General features: G+C 44.5%; 1 protein-coding gene across 13 annotated transcripts in view; it reads left to right on the forward strand.

Annotated features, from left to right (window-relative positions):
* The window catches only part of CPNE8 (copine 8), a 276759-nt gene that overhangs the window by 203588 nt on the left and 50381 nt on the right, over window positions 1-22790 (forward strand). For 9 of the 13 annotated variants that reach the window (XM_005286837.5, XM_065554427.1, XM_042848634.2 and 6 more), the window contains 2 exons: window positions 5027-5208; window positions 20122-20249. In XM_005286837.5, coding sequence (XP_005286894.1) covers window positions 5027-5208; window positions 20122-20249 — 310 coding nt within the window. The remainder of the gene's footprint in view (window positions 1-5026; window positions 5209-20121; window positions 20250-22790) is intronic. The other 4 variants (XM_042848628.2, XM_065554409.1, XM_042848629.2 and 1 more) reach the window with 3 other exon arrangements.

Here is a 22790-nt window from a genome sequence, read left to right on the forward strand (position 1 = left end):
CACCAAATAGCTCATGACTCTCTTACTATTCAGGAAGGGTATGGGTCATATTCACAAGTCTTGAGCCGAGACTACTTAGAGTGTCCAGAACTTCTGGATGAGTGAGTGTACTGAACTCTGGGAATGCAGGTGGGCTGTTAGTTGGTGGCCATAGATGGAGCGCCTCCATGCTGTGGTTGTAACTTTGGGCTAGTTATTTAGACCCCACTTTTGGGTCATGTTATAACTAGAGTCAAATTAACTAACATGATTGTAAATACAAATATAAACATCTAAGGTGAATCATGACAAGGAACAAACCTTTATGTCCTGAAATAAACATTTGTGGACACTGTCTACAATTACATTTATAATCAGGTTAGTTAACTCAAATTAATTGACCGTTAACTCAAGTTACAACTAGACTAAAAATTGTAATGTACAACAAAGCCTTAGGCCCAAATTTTGAATTGTGGCCTCTAATTTTGGAGCCAGTGTCTTGTATATGATTTTCAGATGTGCTGAGCACCCACAATTCTAGTTGAAGTCAGTGTTAGCTGCCAGTGCTCCACATTTCTGAAAATCAGGACCTCTATAGATGTCTGAAGCTGAAAACTCAAAAATTAAGATACCCAAAATTAGGGCTGTGGATTAATTGCAGTTAACTCACGCGATTAACTCAAAAAATTAATTGCGATTAAAAAAAATTAATCTTGCTTAATCACAGTTTTAATTGCACTGTTAAACAATAGAATACTAATTGACATTTATTAAATATTTTGAATATTTTTTGACATTTTCATATATATTGTATTCTGTGTTGTAATTGAAATCAAAGTGTATATTATTTTTATTACAAATATTTGCACTGTAAAAATGATAAAATAAATATTATTTTTCAGTTCACCTCATACAAGTAGAGTAGTGCAATCTCTGTCGTGGAAGTGCAATTTACAAATGTAGATTGTTACATGACTGCACTCAAAAAAAAAAAAAATGTAAAACTTCAGAGCCTACAAGTCCACTCAGTCCTACTTCTTGTTCAGCCAATCGCTAAGACAAACAAGTTTGTTTACATTTACAGGAGATAATGCTGCCCTCTTTTTATTTAAATGTCACCAGAAAGCGAGAACAGGCATCTGCATGGCATTTTTGTAACTGACATTGCAAGGTATTTAGGTGCCAGTATGCTAAATATTCGTATGCCCCTTCATGCTTCGGCCACCATTCCAGAGGACATGCTTCCATGCTGATGATGCTTGTTAAAAAAATGTGTTAATTAAATTTGTGACTGAACTCCTTGGGGGAGAATTGTATGTCTACTGCTCTGTTTAACCCGCATTCTGCCATATATTTCATGTTATAAGCAGTCTTGGATGATGACTCAGAACATGTTGATTGTTTTAAGACCACTTTCACTGCAGATTTCATAAAAAGCAAAGTAGATACCAATGTGAGATTGCCAAAGATAGCTATGGCACTCGATTCAAGGCTTAAGAATCTGAAGTGCCTTGCAAAATCTGAGAGGGACGGGATATGGAGCATGCTTTCAGAAGTCTTAAAAGAGCAACACTCCGATGCGGAAACTACAGAACCCGAACGACCAAAAAAGAAAATCATTCTTCTGCTGGTGACATCTGACTCAGATAATGAAAATGAACATGCGTCGGTCCGCACTGCTTTGGATTGTTATCGAGCAGAACCCGTCATCAGAATGGACATATGTCCCCTAGAATGGTGGTTGAAGCATGAAGGGACATCTGAATCTTTAGCGCATCTAGCACGTAAATATGTTGTGATGCCGGCGACAACAGTGCCATGCAGACGCCTGTTCTAACTTTCAGGTGACATTGTAAACAAGAAGAGGGCAGCATTATCTCCTGTAAATGTAACCAAAATTGTTTGTCTGAGCGATTGGTTGAACAAGAAGTAGGACTGAGTGGACTTGCAGGCTCTAAACTTTTACATTGTTTTATTTTTGAATGCAGGTTTGTTTGTTTTTTACATAATTCTACATTTGTAAATTCAACTTTCATGATAAAGAGATTACACCACAGTGCTTGTATAAGGTGATTTGAGAAATACTATTTCTTTTGTTTTTTACAGTGCAAATTCTTGTAATCAAAAATAAATATAAAACGAGCACTGTACACTTTGTATTGTGTTTTGTGATTGAAATTAATATATTTGAAAATGTAGAAAGCATCCATAAATATTTAAATAAATAGTATTCTATTATTGTTTAACAGTGCAATTAATAGCTATTAAGCTTTTTAATCTCTTGACAGTCCTACCCAAAATTAAAGGCTACTTTTAAAAATGTGAATACCTTGTGCTCCGCTAGCACATATGGGAAATAATTTTGATATTTTAAAAGACATGTACATGTACAGTGAAACATAAAACATGTACAGTGGATGCCGGTTATTAACAATCATGATATTGACAACTTCTGGTTACTAATATGCCACTGATTGAATTTTTTTTTTCAATGCAGCCCTATGGGGCCCTAATACCACCGCTTGTAAAAAGCCCCTGACACAGGAAGGTTTGTGAGCTGAAGCCAGGGAAGGAAGCAGCCTGCAGCCAATGCTCAGCATGTCCCATCACTTTGTTCCCTGGCTGCAGCACTGGAAATTTGCTGCAGGGTTGCAATCAGGGAAGGAAGGGTTGGAACATGCGGTGCTTGGGTCCCTGGTGCCACGGCAGAGTGCACCCCAGAAAGTATAGGGAGAGGTACCATGCAGCCCTTCAGGCCCCCAGAACCCCTGCTTCCTATGTAAAGACCCAGCTCCGGGCTGCAGTCTCCCACCCCATTGCTACTCTGCCTGCAGACTCCCTTCCCATCCTGCAGCACCAGGACTCTGACAAGACAGGGGGGCTGCAGCCCAGCTGCCAAGGCTTTCCACAGGGAGCAGGAGTACTAAGGACCCACAAGGCTGCACAGTACCTCTCCCAGGGCTTGATACACCTCAGCGATTCCTTCCCTGGCTGCACCCACACAGGCAGTTTTGTGCTGCCAAAGAAGGAAGTGCTATGATGCACCAAGCACCAGCCACGGGCAGGTTTCCAGGGATGCAAATAGTAGGGTTACAATATTTTGAGTGTCCAAAAAGAGGACACTCCACGGGGCCCGGCCCCGCCCCAACTCCGCCCCCCCCCAAGTCCCCACCCCAACTCCGCCCCCCCGCTTCCCGCGAACATTTGATTCGCGGGAAGCCTGAAGCAGGTAAGGGGCAGGGGGTGGGGGGAGGAGGCGTGGCCCAGTCTGGCCCCCCCCAGCGTCTCCAGCCTGGGTCGGCTAGGGCCCTGGGGTGCCGGCCCTGGGCCAGCCCCCAGCCGAGCACCGCCGGCCTGCCCAGCACCGCCGGCCCGGCCCCCGGCTCAGCACCCCCGGCCCCTGGCCCAGCACCGCCGGCCCCGCATGTCCCGATTTTCCCGGACATGTCCGCCTTTTGGGGATTTCCCCCCGGACGGGGATTTGAGGCCCAAAAAGCCGGACATGTCTGGGAAAATCCGGACATATGGTAACCCTACAAATAGGGAAAGCATGTCTTAGTGCTTCCTTCTTTGGCTGCAGCCCCACAAACCTCACTTATTGGTAACTGTTGGATAATGGCATCTAAAATATGAGCATTGCAGACTTGGGTAATTCGTAATTTGTGTTGAACTCTTTTTTCAAGAAAAATTTGAAAATGCTTGTCTGCTCTGGGATTTTTGGAGGGGAAGGTTTGAGCTTTCAAATCAAGCTATCCCATAAATTAAAGGTTCAGTCATGAGTAGCAAGAGGGAGTGAATTGGTGTGCTTCCCTGTGCATTAACAGAGCTATGCCAGCAAAAGCATTTGGGAAAAGAGCCAAGACTTCTCCCATTTTCACCACTTGCATCAGGGGCGGGAGGGGTTATCGCTGCTTACATGACCATGAATCACAACCACCCTAGCATTACAAAAGCAGTGCAAGACTATGGCAGATGAATTTAAGAAAATTCAGGAGTTGTCTTTCCTGAGCAAAAAGAAAACCTTTATGTAGTGTCTTCAACTTATAAATACATATTATTACCTTAGGCCCCTGTAACTTGACTCTAGGTCATTGTCATTAGATTTCGTAATGTACTGGGTCAAACACAACCTTGGCATTGGTTGCACTTTTATAAAACAGTGATCTCTACTCTTTGCTTCTGAACAAAAATCTTGAATGGACTTAGGTTACAGATCCCCTTCATTACTTCTCCTCAGAGATAAAAGGTTACTTTACCTCTCCCAGAATAGCTCTCTGTAAATAATCCCAAAACAGTCTTAAGATCACAAGAAGTTTAAATAAACTAGGTTTATTAGGAAAAGTAAGAGAGATGCTCATCAAGAATAATATATATGGTATGAAAGCATATCTTTGTATAAGTAAAACTAATCTTGACTGGTATATACTTAGAGGTGGTAAGAGAAATTGGACAGTCAAATGCTTACATCTTTAGCTTAGTATGTCAGTCACTCATGGTCTGTCAAAGCTTGAGCATCACTGACAAGCTGCAGGTTCTACCTGTCGGTTTGAATCCCACCCTTGTATTGAGTTCCAGTAACCTTTTCTGTTTTGTCAGTGAGATTCCTTTTCATATATCCATTTGTCTTTGAAGTAAAGGTGTTTGCTGTATTATCATATTGATTATAGAGTTCTTAGGTTTTATTCACTTTAGGTGCTGTAATGTCTAGGCCCAATCATTTATCTGCTCATAAGCAAAATTTGTGCCTTTTTAATAAACATTTTGCTTTTCCTATCTGAATACTCAGTTGTATGTTCCAATTTTATTCAAATCTCCTCCTTCATGTTTGTGAAATAGTGAGCTTTTCAGACTTATGTGAGACTATTTGCAATGAACATCTTCCGGACAAGAGTCAATTCTGTGACCACTCTGTCATTTGATAGCCTAGTCTACCAAGTTGCAGATCTTGGATTTTCCCTGGAAAAAGGACACTTTCCCAGCTTCAGTGCTGAGTTGCATTCCCAAGTGAATCCATTGTAAGATACATCTGATCTTTATGTTTTAACAGGTAACCCTGCACAGCCCACCTCGCTCCACTATATGAACCCGTACCAACTGAATGCTTATGGCATGGCACTGAAAGCAGTAGGTGAAATCATTCAAGATTATGATAGTGACAAAATGTTTCCTGCTCTAGGTTTTGGGGCTAAGCTGCCCCCAGATGGAAGAGTATCACATGAATTTGCTTTGGTAAGAAAATACATAGGAATTCAATTTTTAATAACTTTTCTTGTATGTTTAACAAAGTTGTTTTGTGGTTGTATGTATGCTTGAATTCCTTGCAATACAGAAAATCTTTGAGAGTACAATAGTGAATTCTGGCCTCTTTTTCTGATGTATTTTTTTTGTATTTTGATCACAACAGGCAATAAAACAGAAAAAAATATTCTACCAGTTGGGTCATCCAGCTTTCAAAAGCAAACAACTTTCATGTTCAAGGGAGCAGTTTCAGTAGTCTTCATCAGGATTAAGTTATAAACAGAAAGCCCAAATAGTCAGGAAGGTCCTTTAAACCCCAAAAGAGGAGGGAGAGATAATCTTCCTAGCCCACAGCTGCAGTAGCTTGACAAACAATTATTGCTGCTTCTAGGCATCCAGTCTGAGGACATGATAGACTTGTTGGCTCCAGAAGAATCCCACACCAAAGTCATCTTTTTCCATCTGTCCCACTTTTTGGGGACTAATTGTGTCCCAATTTGTACATGTATAAAAGGCAAAATCTTCTAACTGAAGGATCCTACAGATAATCAAATTACTAATGTAAAAGTGAAGGAGGGAGAAGGGGGCAAATTTATGAATTTGCCTGGGTGCCAGTTAGATTTTAAAGGTGAAATCTAACAAACTAGATTGGCCAATTTGGTAAATATTTTAGCTGATACTTGAGTGAAATTTAATATTGAGTCCAGAGAGCATTAGCTAACTAATTTACACTAGGTTCTTCTAAGGTCATCTCATACTTTAGACCAGGGATGGACAAACTTTTTGGCCCGAGGGCCACATCTGGGTGGGGAAATTGCATGCAGGGCCATGAATGTAGGGCTGGGGCAGGGGATTGGCGTGCAGAAGGGACTGTGGGGTGTAGGAGGGAGTGCAATGTGCAGGAAGGGGCTCAGGGCAAGGGGTTGGGGCACAGGAGAGGTGCAGGGTATACAAGGAAGCTCAGGGTAGGGGCTTGGGGTGCAGGAGGGGGTTAGGGTGCAGGAAGGTGCGGGGTGCGACAGGGGGCTTGGCAGGGTGTTGAGGTGCAGGAGGGGTGCAGCAGGGGATTGGGGTGCAGCAGGAGTGTGGTGGGGGCTTAGGGCAGGAGGTTGGTGTGCGGCAGGGGGTTGAGGTGCAGGAGGGGTGCGGCAGGAGGCTCAGGGCAGGGGGTTGGGGGCTCGGGGTTGGGGGCTCAGGGTAGGGGATTGAGATGCAGGAGGGGTGCAGCAGGGGTTGGGGTGCGGGCTCCGGCCCAGCACCGCTTACCTGGAGCGGCTCTGGGGTGGTAGCGGTGCGCAGTGGGGCTAAGACAGGCTTCCTGCTTGCCCTGGCCCCGTGCTGCTCCCCTCCTGGCACCATGTCCCTGCAGCCCCTGGGGGGAGGGGGGCAGAGGGGCTGTGTGCACTGCCCTCGCCTGCGGGTACCTCCCCCGAAGTTCCCATTGGTTGCGTTTCCCTGTTCCTGGCCAATGGGAGCTGCAGGGAGTGGTGCCTGCAGGCGAGGGCAGCACACAGAACCATCTGCTCCCCTCTGCCCCCGGGGCTGCAGGGACAGATCAGATCCGGCCCACGAGTGATAGTTTGCCCACCCCTGCTTTAGACAGTACTTTTCAAATCAGGACACTTAGGGATATCGACACTTGGAGCTGGGAGTATGATTCCCATGTCACATACATACTCACACTAGTTTTCATTGAGCCAACATGTTAAGAATATTAGTGTAGCATGGACAGTGGTGATTGGTAGCATGGGCTAGCTGTGCTGAGTGCAAACCTGCCTGAATTCTGGGTATGTACTCAGCAAGGCTAACCCATGCCACTGCTTGCCACTCCCTGTGCTACCCCAGCTACACTATTATTTTTAGCATGCTAGCTCAAGGAGTGCTAGTGCGAGTATGTCTGTGCAAGCTGAGAATCCCATCCCCAGCTCTTAAGTGTAGACATAACCTTAGTTATTCTTAATCAATCAAAAGTTTTGTTAATTTGCCAAGAACCACCAAGGCTTATAGTCAACAGTTTAAAGAGATTTATAGATTCTTTGGGTACCAGATGTTCCAGGCATTTACGGAGCACAACATACAGTCTTGAAAGCTATTGACGTAGACCAGTGTTGGGTTCAAGCAGTTATTTCATAGAGCATAAAATCGCTAAAATGTCTTATTAAATTTACTTATAATCATTAATTTCTTTGGCATTTCTAATACATTTATCATGCTTCAAAGTATTTCTCCAAGGAGTAACATTACACTTCTTCTTAAGTCACTCTTATGAGTGTGGTCCCTCCTACTTCTAGTTTGTTTTAAAATGGACAAATTTAAAGCATCAAAAGCAATTACCTAAAAGTTTTTTCTTAAAGATTCCTCTTAGGACACTTTCCTTGGACTTACCAAGGAGAAACAAGCATACAGCATTGTGATGGGTTCCCCCTGTGGTGCCACTTGGAACTGGGGTACCACTGAGCCCCCTGATCCACCAGCCTGGGCTCCCCCTCACACTATATTGCTGTGACAAGCTGCAGAGCCCTCCAGCCTGCACTTTCACCAGCATACATACAGTAGGGACACACCCAGCTGCAGTTGCATGCAGGCTTTCTGACCAGCCCCTGCATAGGAAGGCTACAGCTAAGGCAACTCCCAGCTCCTCAGACATGCACCCCCTCTGGAGTATAAATCTAAAATTCCTCTTCGAGTCATTGCTCATGTTAATTCTAAGTAGATGCAAGCACGCTGCATGCACAGTCAGAAGGTTTTCCCCTAGTGGTACCCATCAGGTTGGCTGTGGAGCCCCCTGAATATCACCTTCATGGCGGTGTATATAGGTCCCTGCCAACCCGCCGCCTCTTCAATTCCCTCTTACCACCAGTGATGGTCATTGGAGTGTCTCTCTTTCTCTCTCTCTCTGTCTCTCTCTCTCTCTTGCCTCGGGCAAGCAATTCCCTAGCATTTTCTTTCTTTGTTTTGTAAATAGTTTTATTAGCATAGTATTGTTAGTTTTAGTGGTTAGTTAGTTAATAGTTAAGGGGCTTTGTTGGGGGCTGCTCCCCCACCACGCTCTCCCCTTCGGGGACTGGGGCATGCCTTGATCTCAAGGCCTCAAACCCTGTGCATCCTGTCAGAAGCCTATGCCCAGGGAAGATTCTCATGATTCCTGCTTAAAGTGCTTGGGGGAGGCCCATCAGACTAAGTGTAAAATCTGCAGGCGCTTCCGCCCAAGAACAAAAATTGGAGAGAGACTTCAGACTTAAGCTTCTCCTTATGAAGTCAGCTCTTCGTCCCCAGCCGGCACAGAACGTGTTGGCATCGAAACCCAGCACTTCGGTGCGGAGCGCACTGTCCTCAGTACGAAAGGCCGTGGCTCTGGCAAAGGACCCAACACCCAGAGACTTGTAGCACTGCCACTCTCTGGCACCGAAGATGAGTTCGGCAGCCTCTTGGCATGGGTCACACTTGCTGGTGCCGCATAAGAAGCAAAGAAGAGCTGGGAGTGGGCGTTTGCCAACAGTCAGAGTAGTAGAACGCGATGGTGCTCGTGGAGTGCGTCCCGTGCCGGGATACTCAGCTCCTGCTCAGGCAAAACCAGCACCATTGACTCTAACCACTCAGGCAGAACCGTCGAGTCTGGTCCCATTGGACTCCTTGGCGCGGGAGAGCCAAATGGGGACATTGGACCTGCCATCTGTCTCAGACAGATTTGAGGCTGCAAAAGGCCTCATAGAGTTGATGGCCCAGCAGTCAGCGGCACTGGCACCAAATAAGGGGCCAGTTCTCTCCAAGGGCAAACCAGCCATGAGTCTGCAACAGTCCCCCTCACTTGGGCACCACTCCCCGGCACCGTCCTGCATGGCGCCCCTGTGGTCCTCAAGGTCGGACTCGATCTCAGAGCTGGAGTCAGACATCTCCGGGCAGAGCTGGCACCATTCTCGTCATTCCCCAGTGAGAGGAGGCACACCAGGTCCCTACGATGCCCTGGCATCCTCAATGGCAGGCTCCAATGTAATGGCCTTTCTGGACCCCCTGGGTGGGCCATCAAGCCCCAGGTCCGAGCTCCAGGTTCCTGTCCATAGCCTCGGACAGGTGGGGGCCCCCTATCTTCCTCGATGGTGAGGGAACCTCCAAAAGGATAGGAGCCCGGCACCGAGGTGGAGTCGGTACTGTGCCTGCCACCATGCAGGCGACATCACTGAGGGAGGAACCCTGAGAATTGGAGGGTCAGGAGAAACATATGCCCATGGGGGCTTCTTCATCTTCCTCCCAAGACAAGGCAGTAGTGGCCTCATCTGCCTCTTTGCCAGCCATGGACAGTAGGGCCCATCAAGAGCTGCTTAGAAGAGTAGCTCAAAACCTAGGTCTTCAGGCAGAGGAGGTATCAGAAGACATAGATTGCATGGTAGATATTCTGACACCAAAAGGGCCATCAAGGATGGCCTTGCCATTGATCAACACCATTCATAACACCATGAAGACCCTGTGGCAACCCCCCGTCTCCATTTCTCTCATGGCAAAGTGGATGGAAAGGAAATACTTTGTACCCTCCAAGGGGTACAAATACCTTTTCACCCACCCTCAACCAGGCACGCTTGTCGTGGATGCAGACAAATGCCAAGGAAAGGCAAGGGCAGCAAGGTCCTACGCCAAAATCCAAAGAGGCAAGGAAGTTGGACCTTTTAGGCTGTAAGGTCTATTCCATGGGGGACCTCCAGCTTCGAATTGCTAATCAGTAAATGGTGCTCAGTCGCTACAATTTTAATTCTTGGAACTCTGTCCAAGTTTAAAGAGCTCCTCCGAACAAACTCCTGATGTGACTTGGGAGCTGTTCTCTAGGAGGATAAGACAATTGCAAGGCCGCATTGGATGCGGCGCACTCGGCCACCCGCACAATGTCCACTTCCATTGTTATGTGCCGAAGCTCGTGGCTGCAGGTCTCGGGCCTCCTACCAGAGGTATAGCAGGGCATCCAAGACTTGCCCTTTGACGGCTCGGGTCTGTTTGCAGAACAGACAGATTCTAGGCTTCATAGCCTAAAAGAATCTTGGGCAACCATAAAATCCCTGGCCCTCCACACGCCAGCCCCGAAGAGGAAGCATTTTAAGCTTCAGCCCCCCACCTCGCTTCTACCCTTCTCAGCAGAGACAGGACTATAGCAGAAGTAATAGGTGAAAGCCCCCACAGTCCTCCTCAGACCAGGGCCAGGGCTCGATGAGGCAGTCTCCAGCTTCCAAAAAAACTTCTTTAAGGTTCGCACATCCCGGATCCTTCCCCACCTTTTGTGAACCGTCTATCCCATTTCTACCGTGCTTGGGCCCATAGACACTGACTTTCACTGTTCCTGGTTTGTGCTCGACCCCTGCCCCTGGCCCCGCCCCTACACCACCCTCACCTCATCCCCTACCCCCAAGTCCCCGCCCCTGCCCCTCCTCTTCTCCGCCTCCTTCTCTGAGTGCGCTGCATCCCCGCTCCTCCCTGCTCCCTCCTGGAAAGTCCTAAGCGCCGCCAAACAGCTGTTTGGTGGCGGGAAGCGCTGGGAGGTAGGCGGAGGAGTGGGGATGCAGTGTGTTCGGGGGGGAGGAGGAGTTGAGGTGAGGCTGGGGGTGACGGGAGCTTGGCTGCTGGTGGGTGCAGAGCACCAACTAATTTTTCCCCATAGGTGCTCCAGCCCTGAAGCACCCACGGAGTTGGCGCCTATGCTTGGGCGCAAATAACCTGAGACCGGAGAGTCCTGAGAACGGTAGAATTGGTATATTTTCTCCAATTCTGTTCCCTTCCACCTTCCCCCCAACTCTCCTCATCCCTCTTCAGGGACCCTTCTCACAAGCAATTTCTAGCACAGGAGGTGCAAACACTCCTACATTTCAGGGCAGTAGAGGAGATCCCTCTAGAGTTTGGGGACAAGGGTTTCTACTCCCGTTATTTCCTAATCCCCCAGGCTAAGGGTGGACTCAGGCCTATTTTAGACCTGTGAAACCCACAAATTCATGAAGAAGTTGAAGTTCCACTTGGTCTCCCTGGCCTCCATCATTCCCTCTCTGGATCCAAGGGACTGGTATGCCGCCCTCGATGGTATATTTTCACGTCTCCATACTTTCATCCCACAGAAGATTTCTTCAATTTGTTGTAAACCATCTCCACTATCAGTTCAAGGTCCTCCTCTTCAGCCTCTCGACGGCCCCTCAGGTGTTCACCAAGTGCATGGCGGTCGTGGTGACCTACCTATGGAAGCAGCAGATGCAGGTATTTCCCGACCTGGACGACTGGCTAATCAAGGGCCAATCTCAAACCCAAGTGGAGGACCAAGTGAGCCAGGTGCATATGACGTTCCTCAGGCTTGGCCTCATTCTGAACATGGCAAAGTCAACTGTAACCCCCACTAAGAAGATAGAGTTTATCGGAGCCCTGCTAGACTCCACCCAGGCCAGGGATTTCCTTCTGGAAGCTCGTTTCCTCGCCATGAGTGCCATCATAAAATATCTTAGCAGATTCCCCACCACAACGGTGCAGAATTGCCTAAAATTAGTCAGACACATGGCTGCTTGCACATATGTGGTACAGCATGCCAGACTGCGACTTTGTCCCCTTTAGGCTTGGCTGGCCCGAGTTTACAGACTAAACCAAGATCACCTAGACAGACTGATCATTCTTACCCCTCAGGTTCTTGAGTCCCTTCGGTAGTGGCTCAACTCACAAACAGTATGTGCAGGAATACCCTTCTCCAAACCTCAGCCAACGCTGTCATTAGTCACAGATGTGTCAGCGATGGGATGGGGAGCGCACTTAAGCGATCTCAGGACTCAGGTTCTTTGGTCCCAGGCAGAACTTTCACTGCATATCAACATAAAGGAGCTGCGCACAGTGTGCCTTGCTTGCCAGACTTTTCAAACCCATCTTTAGGGCAGATGTGTTTCAGTATTGACAGACAGCACCACAGCAATATTCAATATAAGCAGACAAGGTGGGGTGCTTGCTCCTCAGGAAGCCCTCAAGTTGTGGGAATTTTGCATCGCCCACTTGATACAATTGGATGCCTCGTACCTTCCGGGTTCGCAGAACGAATTGGCCAACTGCCTCAGCAGGTCCTTTCACAGCCACAAGTGGTCTCTTCACCCGGATGTCACCATCAGCATTTTCCAAAGGTGAGGCTCTCCACAGATAGACCTGTTCACGACACGGCACAACAGGAAGCGTCAACCGTTTTGTTCCTTCCTGAATCGCAGCCAGGGCTTGCTTGCGGGCACCTATTGTATGCATTCCCACCATTCCCACTCATCCACAAAGTCCTCCTCAAGGTCCGACAAGACAAAACTTCATTAAACTTGATAGCACCAGCATGGCCATGTCAGCACTGGTTCACCATACATTGGACATGTCCATGGATACGCCTATAACCCTGCCCCTGGTTCTGGACTTGATCACCCAGTACCACGGCTGCCTCCAGCACCCAAACCTGGAGTCTCTCCACCTCACGGCATGGAAACTCCATGGCTAAACCCGTTAGAGCTTGCATGCTCAGACTCTGTTAGGGAGGTTCTCCTTGGCAGCAAGAAAGCCTTCCACTCGCACCGCTTACCTGGCTAAGTGGAAGAGGTTTTCAGTTTGGTCGCGTCAGAAGGGCACTCCTCCATTGCAGGCCTCGATTCCCTGCATCCCGGACTATTTACTCCAGTTAAAACAGCAGGGGTTGGCAGCATCATCAATAAAGGTTCACCTCGCTGCGATTTTGGCTTTCCACCCCAGCTCAGCAGGCCACTCAGTGTTTGCTAAACCTATAGTTGGCCATTTTCTCAAGGGTCTAGACAGACTGTACCCTCAAGTAAGACAGCCAATTCCCCCATGTGATCTCAATTTGGTGCTCTCTAGGCTGATGGGCTCTCCCTTCGAGCCCTTGGCAACTTGCTCTCTCTCCTTTACCTATCTTGGAAGGTAGCATTCCAAGTGGCTATAACATCGGACAGAAGAGTGTCTGAGCTCAAGGCTCTGACATCCAAACCCCCTTATACAGTGTTTTATAAGGACAAGGTACAGTTACGACCACAACCGGCTTTCCTCTCAAAGGTAGTTTCACAATTTCATGCAAATCAGGACATCTTTCTGCCGGTGTTTTGCCCCAAGCCGCATGCTAATGACAGGGAACACATGCTCCATTCCCTGGATGTTAGACACGCTAGCATTTTACATTGAGCGGACAAAGCCATTTAGAAGGTCAACACAGCTCTTTGTTGCCATTGCCCAGAGGATGAAAGGTCTTCTTGTCTCATACCATAGAATCTCTTCTTGGATCATGGCCTGTATCAGGACGTGCTATTGTATCGCCAACAGAACCCGGTCGTTGGCAGGGGGATCGAACCTGGGACCTCTGGAGCTTAGTGCATGAGTCTCTACCACATGAGCTAAAAGCCAACTAGCTGTTAGCTAAGGCTGTAGAGCAAACTCCTTAATCTCTCCCTGTCTAAGTAGTCTCAGTGCCACTAGATGGGACACCACTACATGCAGGAGGTGTATGGGTTACACTATGACCTGGCAAAAATACCAGCTCCAACATTGACAGTGCACTCCACAAGAGCGCAAGCTTCCTCTGCAGCGTTCCTGGCACAGGTTCCCATTCAGGATATCTGCAGGGCAGCGACATGGTCTTCTCACTATGCCATCATTCAGCAGGCTAGAGATGATTCCACATTTGGTAGAGCAGTGGTTCAGTCTGCAAATCTGTGAACTCTGACCCCTCCTCCAGGGGACTGCGTGGGAGTCACCTACTTGGAATTGACATGAGCAATGACTTGAAGAAAAATGGTTACCTATCTTTCATAACTGTTGTTCTTTGAGATGTGTTGTTCGTGTCCATTCCAAGACCCACCCACCTCCCATCTCTGAGTATCCGGCAAGAAGGAACTGAAGAGATGGCAGGTCAGCAGTCACCTATCTACACCGCCATGAAGGCGCCACTCCAGGGGGCTGCACAGCCGACCTGACGGGTACCACTAGGGGCAAACCTTCAACAACTGTGCATGCGGTGCACACACACCTACTTGTAATGGACATGGTCAACACATCTCGAAGAACAACAGTTACAGAAGGTAGGTAACTGTTTTTTATATCGTCTTGTGCTGCACAGCGTAAGCTCATAAAATTTACCCCCTCCCTCAATGTGGTTAGGAATATGAAACAGCCTTTGCCCCTGGGTTATGATTCCCACACACTTCATTCCAACTCACTGGTTTAGATAAAGCAAAAACAAGTTTATTAACTACAAAAGATAGATATAAAGTGGTTATAAGTGATAGCAAACAGATCAAAGAAGATTAACTTTGCAAATAAACAAAAAATGCAAATTAAGCTTAACATACTAAATAAATTGGATATGAATAGCAGATTCTCACCCTGAGAGACGATACAAGCAGGCTACAGATTCTTAAGGAGCAAGCTGCACTTGCTTTGCAGCTTGGAATTCCCAGGTGTTTCTTTCACAAGCTAAAAATCCCTTTAGCCTGGGTCCAGCACTTCCGCCAGTTCAGTCTTTGTTCCTCACATGAAGAACACCAGATGATGTCACTCCCTGCCTTATTTAGCTTTTGCATATGGTGGGAACCCTTTGTTCCCAAAGCTTGGGTCCCACACCAGTCTGTGGAAAAATACTGACATCCCAAAATGGAGTCTAGAGACATGGTCTCATCACATGTCCTTGTAGAGTCATAGTAGACATTATTCGGAGTCTGTCTGTAGCATTCTCAGGAAAGCTCCCCAGGTGGGAGATAAGCTTCTCTTAAGGCCTATTGTTTATTTCTTAATGGCCCATTGCCCTGAATAGGCTCTTCCACACCCACTACCTAGATTGAAAGCATAGTGGGCATTACCCCGGTGTAATTACATTTGAAATACAGGTACATAGTCAATATTCATAATTTCAGATACAAAAATGATACATGCAAATAAATATGACATTCAGCTACTCGTAACTTTTCCAATGACACCTCACATGACTTATCTTGCATAAAATACATTATAATTATGTCATAATCATATCATAATAATATCACTGCAAAAAATATGGGGTGCAGTGTCACAAACATTACTTAGTTAAAATCCTAAAATTTAGTTCCTTGAGGTCTCACTAGAAAGAGTGCATACTTAGCAAGATAACATTTCGTTACTTATATTAAAGACAAAGATAAATCAACCTCTGAAATCTCTCTCTTTCTTCTAAGTCTTGGTAACCATGGAGGCAGGGAGAAGCTGTCCACATGGCAAGTACAAGTGTCTGGTAGCACGTCTGGAGTTCGACAGGTTCTTTGATGAGTTCAGCAAAATCTGAGGTTCCACTTGGTGACCTCCAGTTTTATACCTTCTTTTCAGGGATTATTGGAGGTTGGCAGCTTTTTTATTTCTACTGGACACTTGTTAACCAGCTTTCTGATTTCTAGTCCCCAGTTTTCCTGCTACTTCCATTGATATCCAGTAGATAGTTTTGATATATAACAAATTTCTTTGGTTCTATTCTTTGTCAGAGGTTTTTTACATTTTATTCATTTCAAAGTTTGTATTTTGTATTGAGCACCCTATTAATTAGAATTCCCCTTTTAAGAATTTTTTAATAGTTTAAGACTATACACGGCTTAGGTGTTTGTGCTTCCTTATGCCATATAATTCATAAAATTTCTACAATGCAACAATAATTTAGAAAGAAAACAGTCCTTTCTAATTCCACAGAATTTGGTGAACATGGTCATACGTTCTTTGATTATACTGTGACGGGTTGGATCACAGAACCCCCCTTGGGAGCTGCCACCCAATGTGCCAAGACTACTTCTACCCCTGCCTTCCCTGCCAGTTCGGGGCCCCAGCACCCTGTCTTGTTGAGCCAGACACTCCCGTCTGCTCCAACAAAGACCCAGGGTCTGAATTACTTGCCCCAAAGCTGCAGGTTTACCTGAAAGCAACTAACAGAAGTGTGCTTGTCTCTAACACTCAGATGTCCAACTCCCAATGGGGTCTAAACCCAAATAAAGCCATTTTACCCTGTATAAAGCTTATGCAGGGTAAACTCATAAATTGTTTGCCCTCCATAACACTGATAGAGAGATATGCACGGCTGTTTGCTCCCCCAGGTATTAATACATACTCTGAGTTAATTAATAAGTAAAAAGTGGTTTTATTAAATACAGATAGTAGGATTTAAGTGGTTCCAAGTAGTAACAGACAGAACAAAGTAAGTCACCAAGCAAAATTAAATAAAACGCGCAAATCTATGTTTAATCAAACTGAATACAGATAAGATCCTCACCAGTTCCAGAATGCTCCCTTCTACAGACTAATCTCCTTTTAGCCTGGGTCCAGCGATCACTCACACCCTTTGCACACTGTCCTTTGTTCCAGTTTCTTTCAAGTATTGTGGGGGGTGGAGAGGATCTCTCTTTAGCCAGCTGAAGACAAAATGGAGGGGTCTCCCATGGGCTTAAATAGACTTTCTTTTTGTGGGTGGAGACCCCTCCCCTCTCCTATGCAAAGTCCAGCTCCAAGATGGAGTTTAGGAGTCACCTGGGAAAGTCACATGTCCATGCATGACTCATAGTTTCTTACCAGGTAGCAGCCATGGGTCACATGCTACCATGAACGTCCTCAAGTAGACTTCTTATGTGGATTGGAGCATTCCAAGATTCATTGTCCTTTAAGTGTCTCTTGATTAGGTACTTAACTTCAACATTTCTTTCTCCAGGAACTGACCAAATGCTCTACTACGGTTATTTAGAAATCAAATCAGTACACAGCCAATATTCATAACTTCGAATACAAAAAATGATACATGCATACAAATAGGATTAATAGATTCAGTAGATCATAACCTTTGAGATATGTTACATGGCATATGTAGCATAAAACACATTCTAAGCATATTTCCATAAAGCCTTATGGGAGGTACCATCACATATACCTAATATCTTTCATTTCACATTCTTCAAAGCTTACAATAAAATAAGAAATATTGAAGGACCTAGACAAATTATCCACATATAGAAAGATGGTATAGCTGATTGATAAGGCAGACACAGTACAGTTTTTAATTTGGAGTGAAAACGCGTGTTGGACTTCTGTGGGGTATAAGGAATTTTGGCCCATGTAACCTTCAGTTTCTTTGGTTCAGACAGCAAGAGGGAGGGATAGCTCAGTGGTTTGAGCATTGGCCTGTTAAACCCAGGGTTGTGAGCTCAATCCTTGAGGGGGCCACTTAGGTATCTGGGGCAAAATCAGTACTTGGTCCTGCTAGTGAAGGCAGGGGGCTGGACTCGATGACCTTTCAAGGTCCCTTCCAGTTCTCGGAGATAGGATATCTCCATTAATTTATTTTTTATTTATTTAAGTTATTTCTACCTTGCATAAATTCTATAGTTTTCATACTCCTTTGTGATTTGGTTAACTCTCAGAACATTATGGGTTTGTCTGCATAGGAAAACATCCTCTTTTTCTATATATTCTATATCCTTGTTTAATCTTCTGGGTGGACTTTGTTTAGCCATTCAAAGACTCCATTCATATATAAATGTATAAAATGGTCTCAATATTAATCCATTGCACAAGCATAGTTAAAATATATTGTTTAAACATTCCAGATCAGTTCCCTGGAAAATTCTGATTCAAACTTCACTTATCTCAGTGAAGTGTATTATCACGGTCAAGATGAAGTGTGGATTGCTGGTTTCCTATTATTTTTGGTTAGATTGAGATAGACATTACTTAGGGGTAAACAAAGGTACATACTGTAACCTTGGTTCTGTCCTTGATAGGGGAATAGATTGGTAGATTTTTCTGATTTAAGGCCAGAAGGAATTATAGTTATTATTCTTAACACACGCAAGGGCATATTTGAAATCTGTACATCTCACAGGAGGCAGTGTTCCCTCTAGTTTGATCTAATGCCAAAGCCCCCCTCCCATTGTATCTCATGAGAAAAACTACAAGAAGAGATCTTTGCACTGTTGAGTATAGGTACCATAGAAGGTGATGCCAGAACTTTACTGAAGGAAAAGGTGTTTTCTGGTATTAACTTATTCCCAAATAGAATGGTGTCCTGTGCACTCTGAAAATGAAACAAATACTTTGTGAAGATAAAGTTCTAGATGATTGCTCTGGGAAGTATTATCACTACTCTAAACCTGGAGGACTAGTTTGGGGCCTTAGATCTTCAAGATGCTTATGTCTACATTTCAATAAGAGAAGACACAGGATATGTCTCAGTGTCCTTTCAGTCACTACCAGTATAAGATGCACTGCCCTTTGAGTATTCAATGACCCCAAGAGTATTCACCAAGTGCTTGGTGGTGGTAGAAGTTTAACATCATGATTGAGGCCTGCAGGTGTTATCTATATCTGGACAATTGGCTCATAAAATCAAATCATTTCAGAAGTTAAGTTTTTTTTCTAACTACCAGCCCTGAGATTCAGTATGGAATCTTAAACTGGGATTTGACATATTTACATATTATGAAACAAATAAATAGGTCCCTCCAAATTGGCAGCCCATTGTGCATAGGCATTTGGTGCGATAGGTGTTGTAAAGATTTAGTAAAAAAAAACCTGCCCCAAAAAGCTTAGTCTCAAGTACAAGAATTCCAAGCAGTCCTGTCTCTCCCAACATAGTGAGCTCACAGGTCCCATTTGTCCCCCTTGTGCACTAGGTCCAATCGTGCTCAGGATCAGTTTGCCCAGTACAGAGCAGAATACTGAAGGCAATAAAACTACAGCTTCCCTTACACTTATATACTGTTGTCAGGGTTCCCCACACACACACACTCTGAACTCTGGGGTACAGATGTGGGGACCTGCATGAAAGACCCCCTAATCTTATATTCTACCAGTTTAGGTTAAAACATCCCCAAGGCACAAATTCTTTTCCTTGTCCTTGGACGGTATTTTGCTGCCACCATCAAGTGGTTTACACAAAAATTCAGGGAAGGATCACTCGGAATCCCTGTCCCCCCAAAATATCCCCCCAAACCCTTTCACCCCCTTTCCTGGGGAGGCTTGAGAATAATATACCAACCAGTTGCCTTAGCAGTGTGACCCAGACCCTTTGTCTTCAGGACACTGAAATCAATCAGGTTCTTAAAAGAAGAACTTTATTGATAAAGAAAAAAGTAAAAGAATCACACCTGCAAAATCAGAATGGAAGGTAACTTTACAGGGTAATACAAAAATTTAAAACACAGAGGATTCCCCTCTGGGCTCAGCTTCACAATTATGAAAACAGGAATGAAACTATTTCTGTAGCATAGGGAAATTCACAAGACAAAACAAAAGATAACCTAATGCATTTCCTTGACCTACTCACAGTTTCTGTGGTTTTAGATGGATTATTCCAGGTATATGGATTATTTCAGGAGATATTGTACCTGCTTGGCTTCTCTCTCCATCCAGAGAGGGGACAACACACAGAACAAAAACAAATCCTTGTTTTTGAAAGTATCTTCTTTTCTCATTGGTCCTTCTGGGCAGGTGCCAACTAGGTTATTTGGACTGCTTAATCCTTTACAGGTAAGGCAATCCAGTACAGCTGCCAAACATACATAAAGGTTGCTACCCTTCCCCCTATATTCATGACAACTGTATTTACATTGGGGTCTGGCCACCATATTATTTTTCCTGAAATATTTTAAATAAGAAATTATTAAGTAGTAATATATTCCAAAACATGATCCAATAAAAGATATTACCCTCACCCACCTTGTCTCTCTAATATCCTGGGACTGACACAGCTGCAACAACACTTCATACAGTATTAGTCTTTTGTTTCATACCTCAAAGGAACACAAAATCTTCAGTTAAATACCATATTAGAACTTTCTCTGTATATTGTGATAATACTTATTTTGATTGAGTGTTAATATTTCAGTTATTAATCTTATCCAATTTTCTTAAACTATTTAGAATGGAAACCCTCAAAATCCCTATTGCAATGGAATTGATGGTGTAATGGAGGCATATTATAGAAGTTTAAAATCTGTACAGCTTTATGGACCAACAAACTTTGCTCCAGTAATTAATCATGTCGCAAGGTAAGTATTCCAACAGTTGCCTTGGAGAAACCAAATACATTGACATCGTATTACCAATATAATTATTCCATTGAAAAGACAAACAGTAGTAGGACATTAATGTTGAAAAATCAAGCATTCAATTATCAGGAAATAGAGTTAAGGTTGAAAGTTAAATCTTAATTTTCTGCCTTCATGTGCAATCATTAGCATGTGGTCTTTCCATATATAATTATATATTGTTTCTCAACTAATTAAATTATTCAAATAGTAATTTCTTTTATAACATTCTGTACAGTAAAAATAGGGATCCTCGGTCTCTTTTCAGTTAAACTTGTTTCACTGAAGAGGGAATTTGGCCTCACTTTTTCACTAGGAGGGTGGTGAAGCACTGGAATGGGTTACCTAGGGAGGTGGTGGAATCTCCTTCCTTAGAGGTTTTTACGGTCAGGCTTGACAACGCCCTGGTTGGAATGATTTAGTTGGGGATTGGTCCTGCTTTCAGCAGGGGGTTGGACTAGATGACCTCCTGAAGTCCCTTCCAACCCTGATATTCTATAATTCAATGATTCATACTGTGGAAGCAGAGAAAGAACTGACAGTTAGGGAACTGTGTTTTTCTCCGACAATACTGTACTATTGTAATAAAGACAGGTCCTGGTCCCTCTCCCAGCCCATTTGTTCTACTCCAGAAGCACAGAGGACCTGGAAAGCTGCCTTAGTTTGGCCCTTGAGGAGTCTCTGATGCCCTAGAGGCCAGCTTAGTGAGGTGCAGTTGAGAAGAGATGTGACTGGCATGTGTTGCGCTTTGGTAATACCTGGCTAGTGTAAGGGCTCTTTGGCCATTACAAGCTAGCATAATTTAGAACCAATCTCAGGCTGATCCAGATTTATACTGAGGACATGGTGTATGCAAAGGTGGCTTAAACCCATCTTTGCTCTTCTCCTCTCCTCCTTGGTAGCAAGTAGATAATCTTGTGCAGCTGAGGATCTGGCATCTGATCTGATAAAATGACATTTTAGGAGACTAAATATTTTAATTTTATTAAATTTTTATTTTTCATTTGTCTCATTTTGCTGTTTCAGCACCTTCACCTATTTTGAAGAAAAACAAAGTATGTTACAATTAGTTGTCTGAAAAATGGAAAAACATGTCACACACAAAATTCATCTTTTTGTAGTCGTTTGTTTTACAAGGTCTTAAGTGGAAGAATTTAAGGTTTTACCAAACTTTTTTTTTTTATTTTGAATTTTAAAATGTTCATTTCCTCTCTTCCTCCTCTTCACCCCCCCCTTCTTCTTTTTTCCCTTTTTGCCACAGAATACAATAATATGAATAACTTTCAGGGGTTGGGTGGGTTGGTTAGTTGAACTTTGCTACTTTTCCTTTTGCTTCTCCAACTTTTCCGAAGTTGAGTAGATTTGAGAAGTCAGAGGGGGCAAAAGGAAAAATTAAATTTAAAAAGAGAGAAATGGGAAAAAAGAACAATGGAAAAAAATCTAGACAAGCACACTATCTCATTCGGTGGCAGAAAGGAAAAAAGGCACAGAAAAAGAAAAAAACAAAATGTTTAAAATTTTATATTTTGAAAATTTCTTGTTCAGTGAAAATCCAGAAAACTTAGAGAACAGTTAGAAAAATGGAATAAATATATTCAAAAGAGAAGTGAGAAGGTGCTTGGAATCTTTCTGAACTATTGTCTCTCATCTGTATGTTAGGAACAATTTTTCCATTATGAAGAGATATATTTTATAACTTCCGACTTCACCAAACTAAGTTATGTAGTAGAGAATACTTGGTCCCTTTCGTCCAAACCATAAGATAGATATGAGAAATATAGCAGTTAAGAGTTCTACTGAGTTGATACATGCTTTAATCCCCAGTATGGCTGATTGGCACCCTACTCAAATGGACTCTCAGATCTATTTGTCTTTCTGCTGATTGGGGAAGGGATGTTGTAGTGTTGTAACATTGTCATCAGAAGTACTCCTGCATTTCTGAAGAGAATTTCTGTGGAAAAAAAACTAAAATGAAAAGTAAGGATGATGGCCAAAAAGTGGAGTCATTAGTGCAGGACAGGTTTGTGCTTTCTGGAGCTGGGGAAGGTCTCTGTTGCAGAGCTGTAACAAAGCATTTTAGCATCTGTGGTATCAATCATATTTGCACTCCCTAGAGGTGCCATATGGGGGACATGCAGGATCACATCCCGCCCCCTCCCAGAATTCTGCCTCCCATTTAGCACAGCGGTTTTCAAACTGAGGGGCGCACCTTACATGTGAAATGCACCCCACAGTTTGAAAACCATTGCCTTCTGCCAGGGGCCAGCAGATCGGAAGCTGGTGGAAGCCACCCAGTCTGCTCAGGCCCTTGGCTCTTCATGCTGTGGAAACCGAAGTGCTGGCTGGCTGCCCGGCAGCCCTCCCTGCCCTGTTTCCCAAGTCAGGCCACCTCTGCGCAGCCAGGCGCTTTCCAGGCAGAGTGGTGGCACTGCTCCGAGCTCCTGAAACCTTCTCGTCTCTGCCCGAAGGAGCTTGGTGCTGGCCAGCAACACCCCCTGCAAC

This window comes from Chrysemys picta, chromosome 1 (assembly GCF_011386835.1).
Source record: "Chrysemys picta bellii isolate R12L10 chromosome 1, ASM1138683v2, whole genome shotgun sequence".
Classification (NCBI taxonomy): Eukaryota; Metazoa; Chordata; order Testudines; family Emydidae; genus Chrysemys; species Chrysemys picta.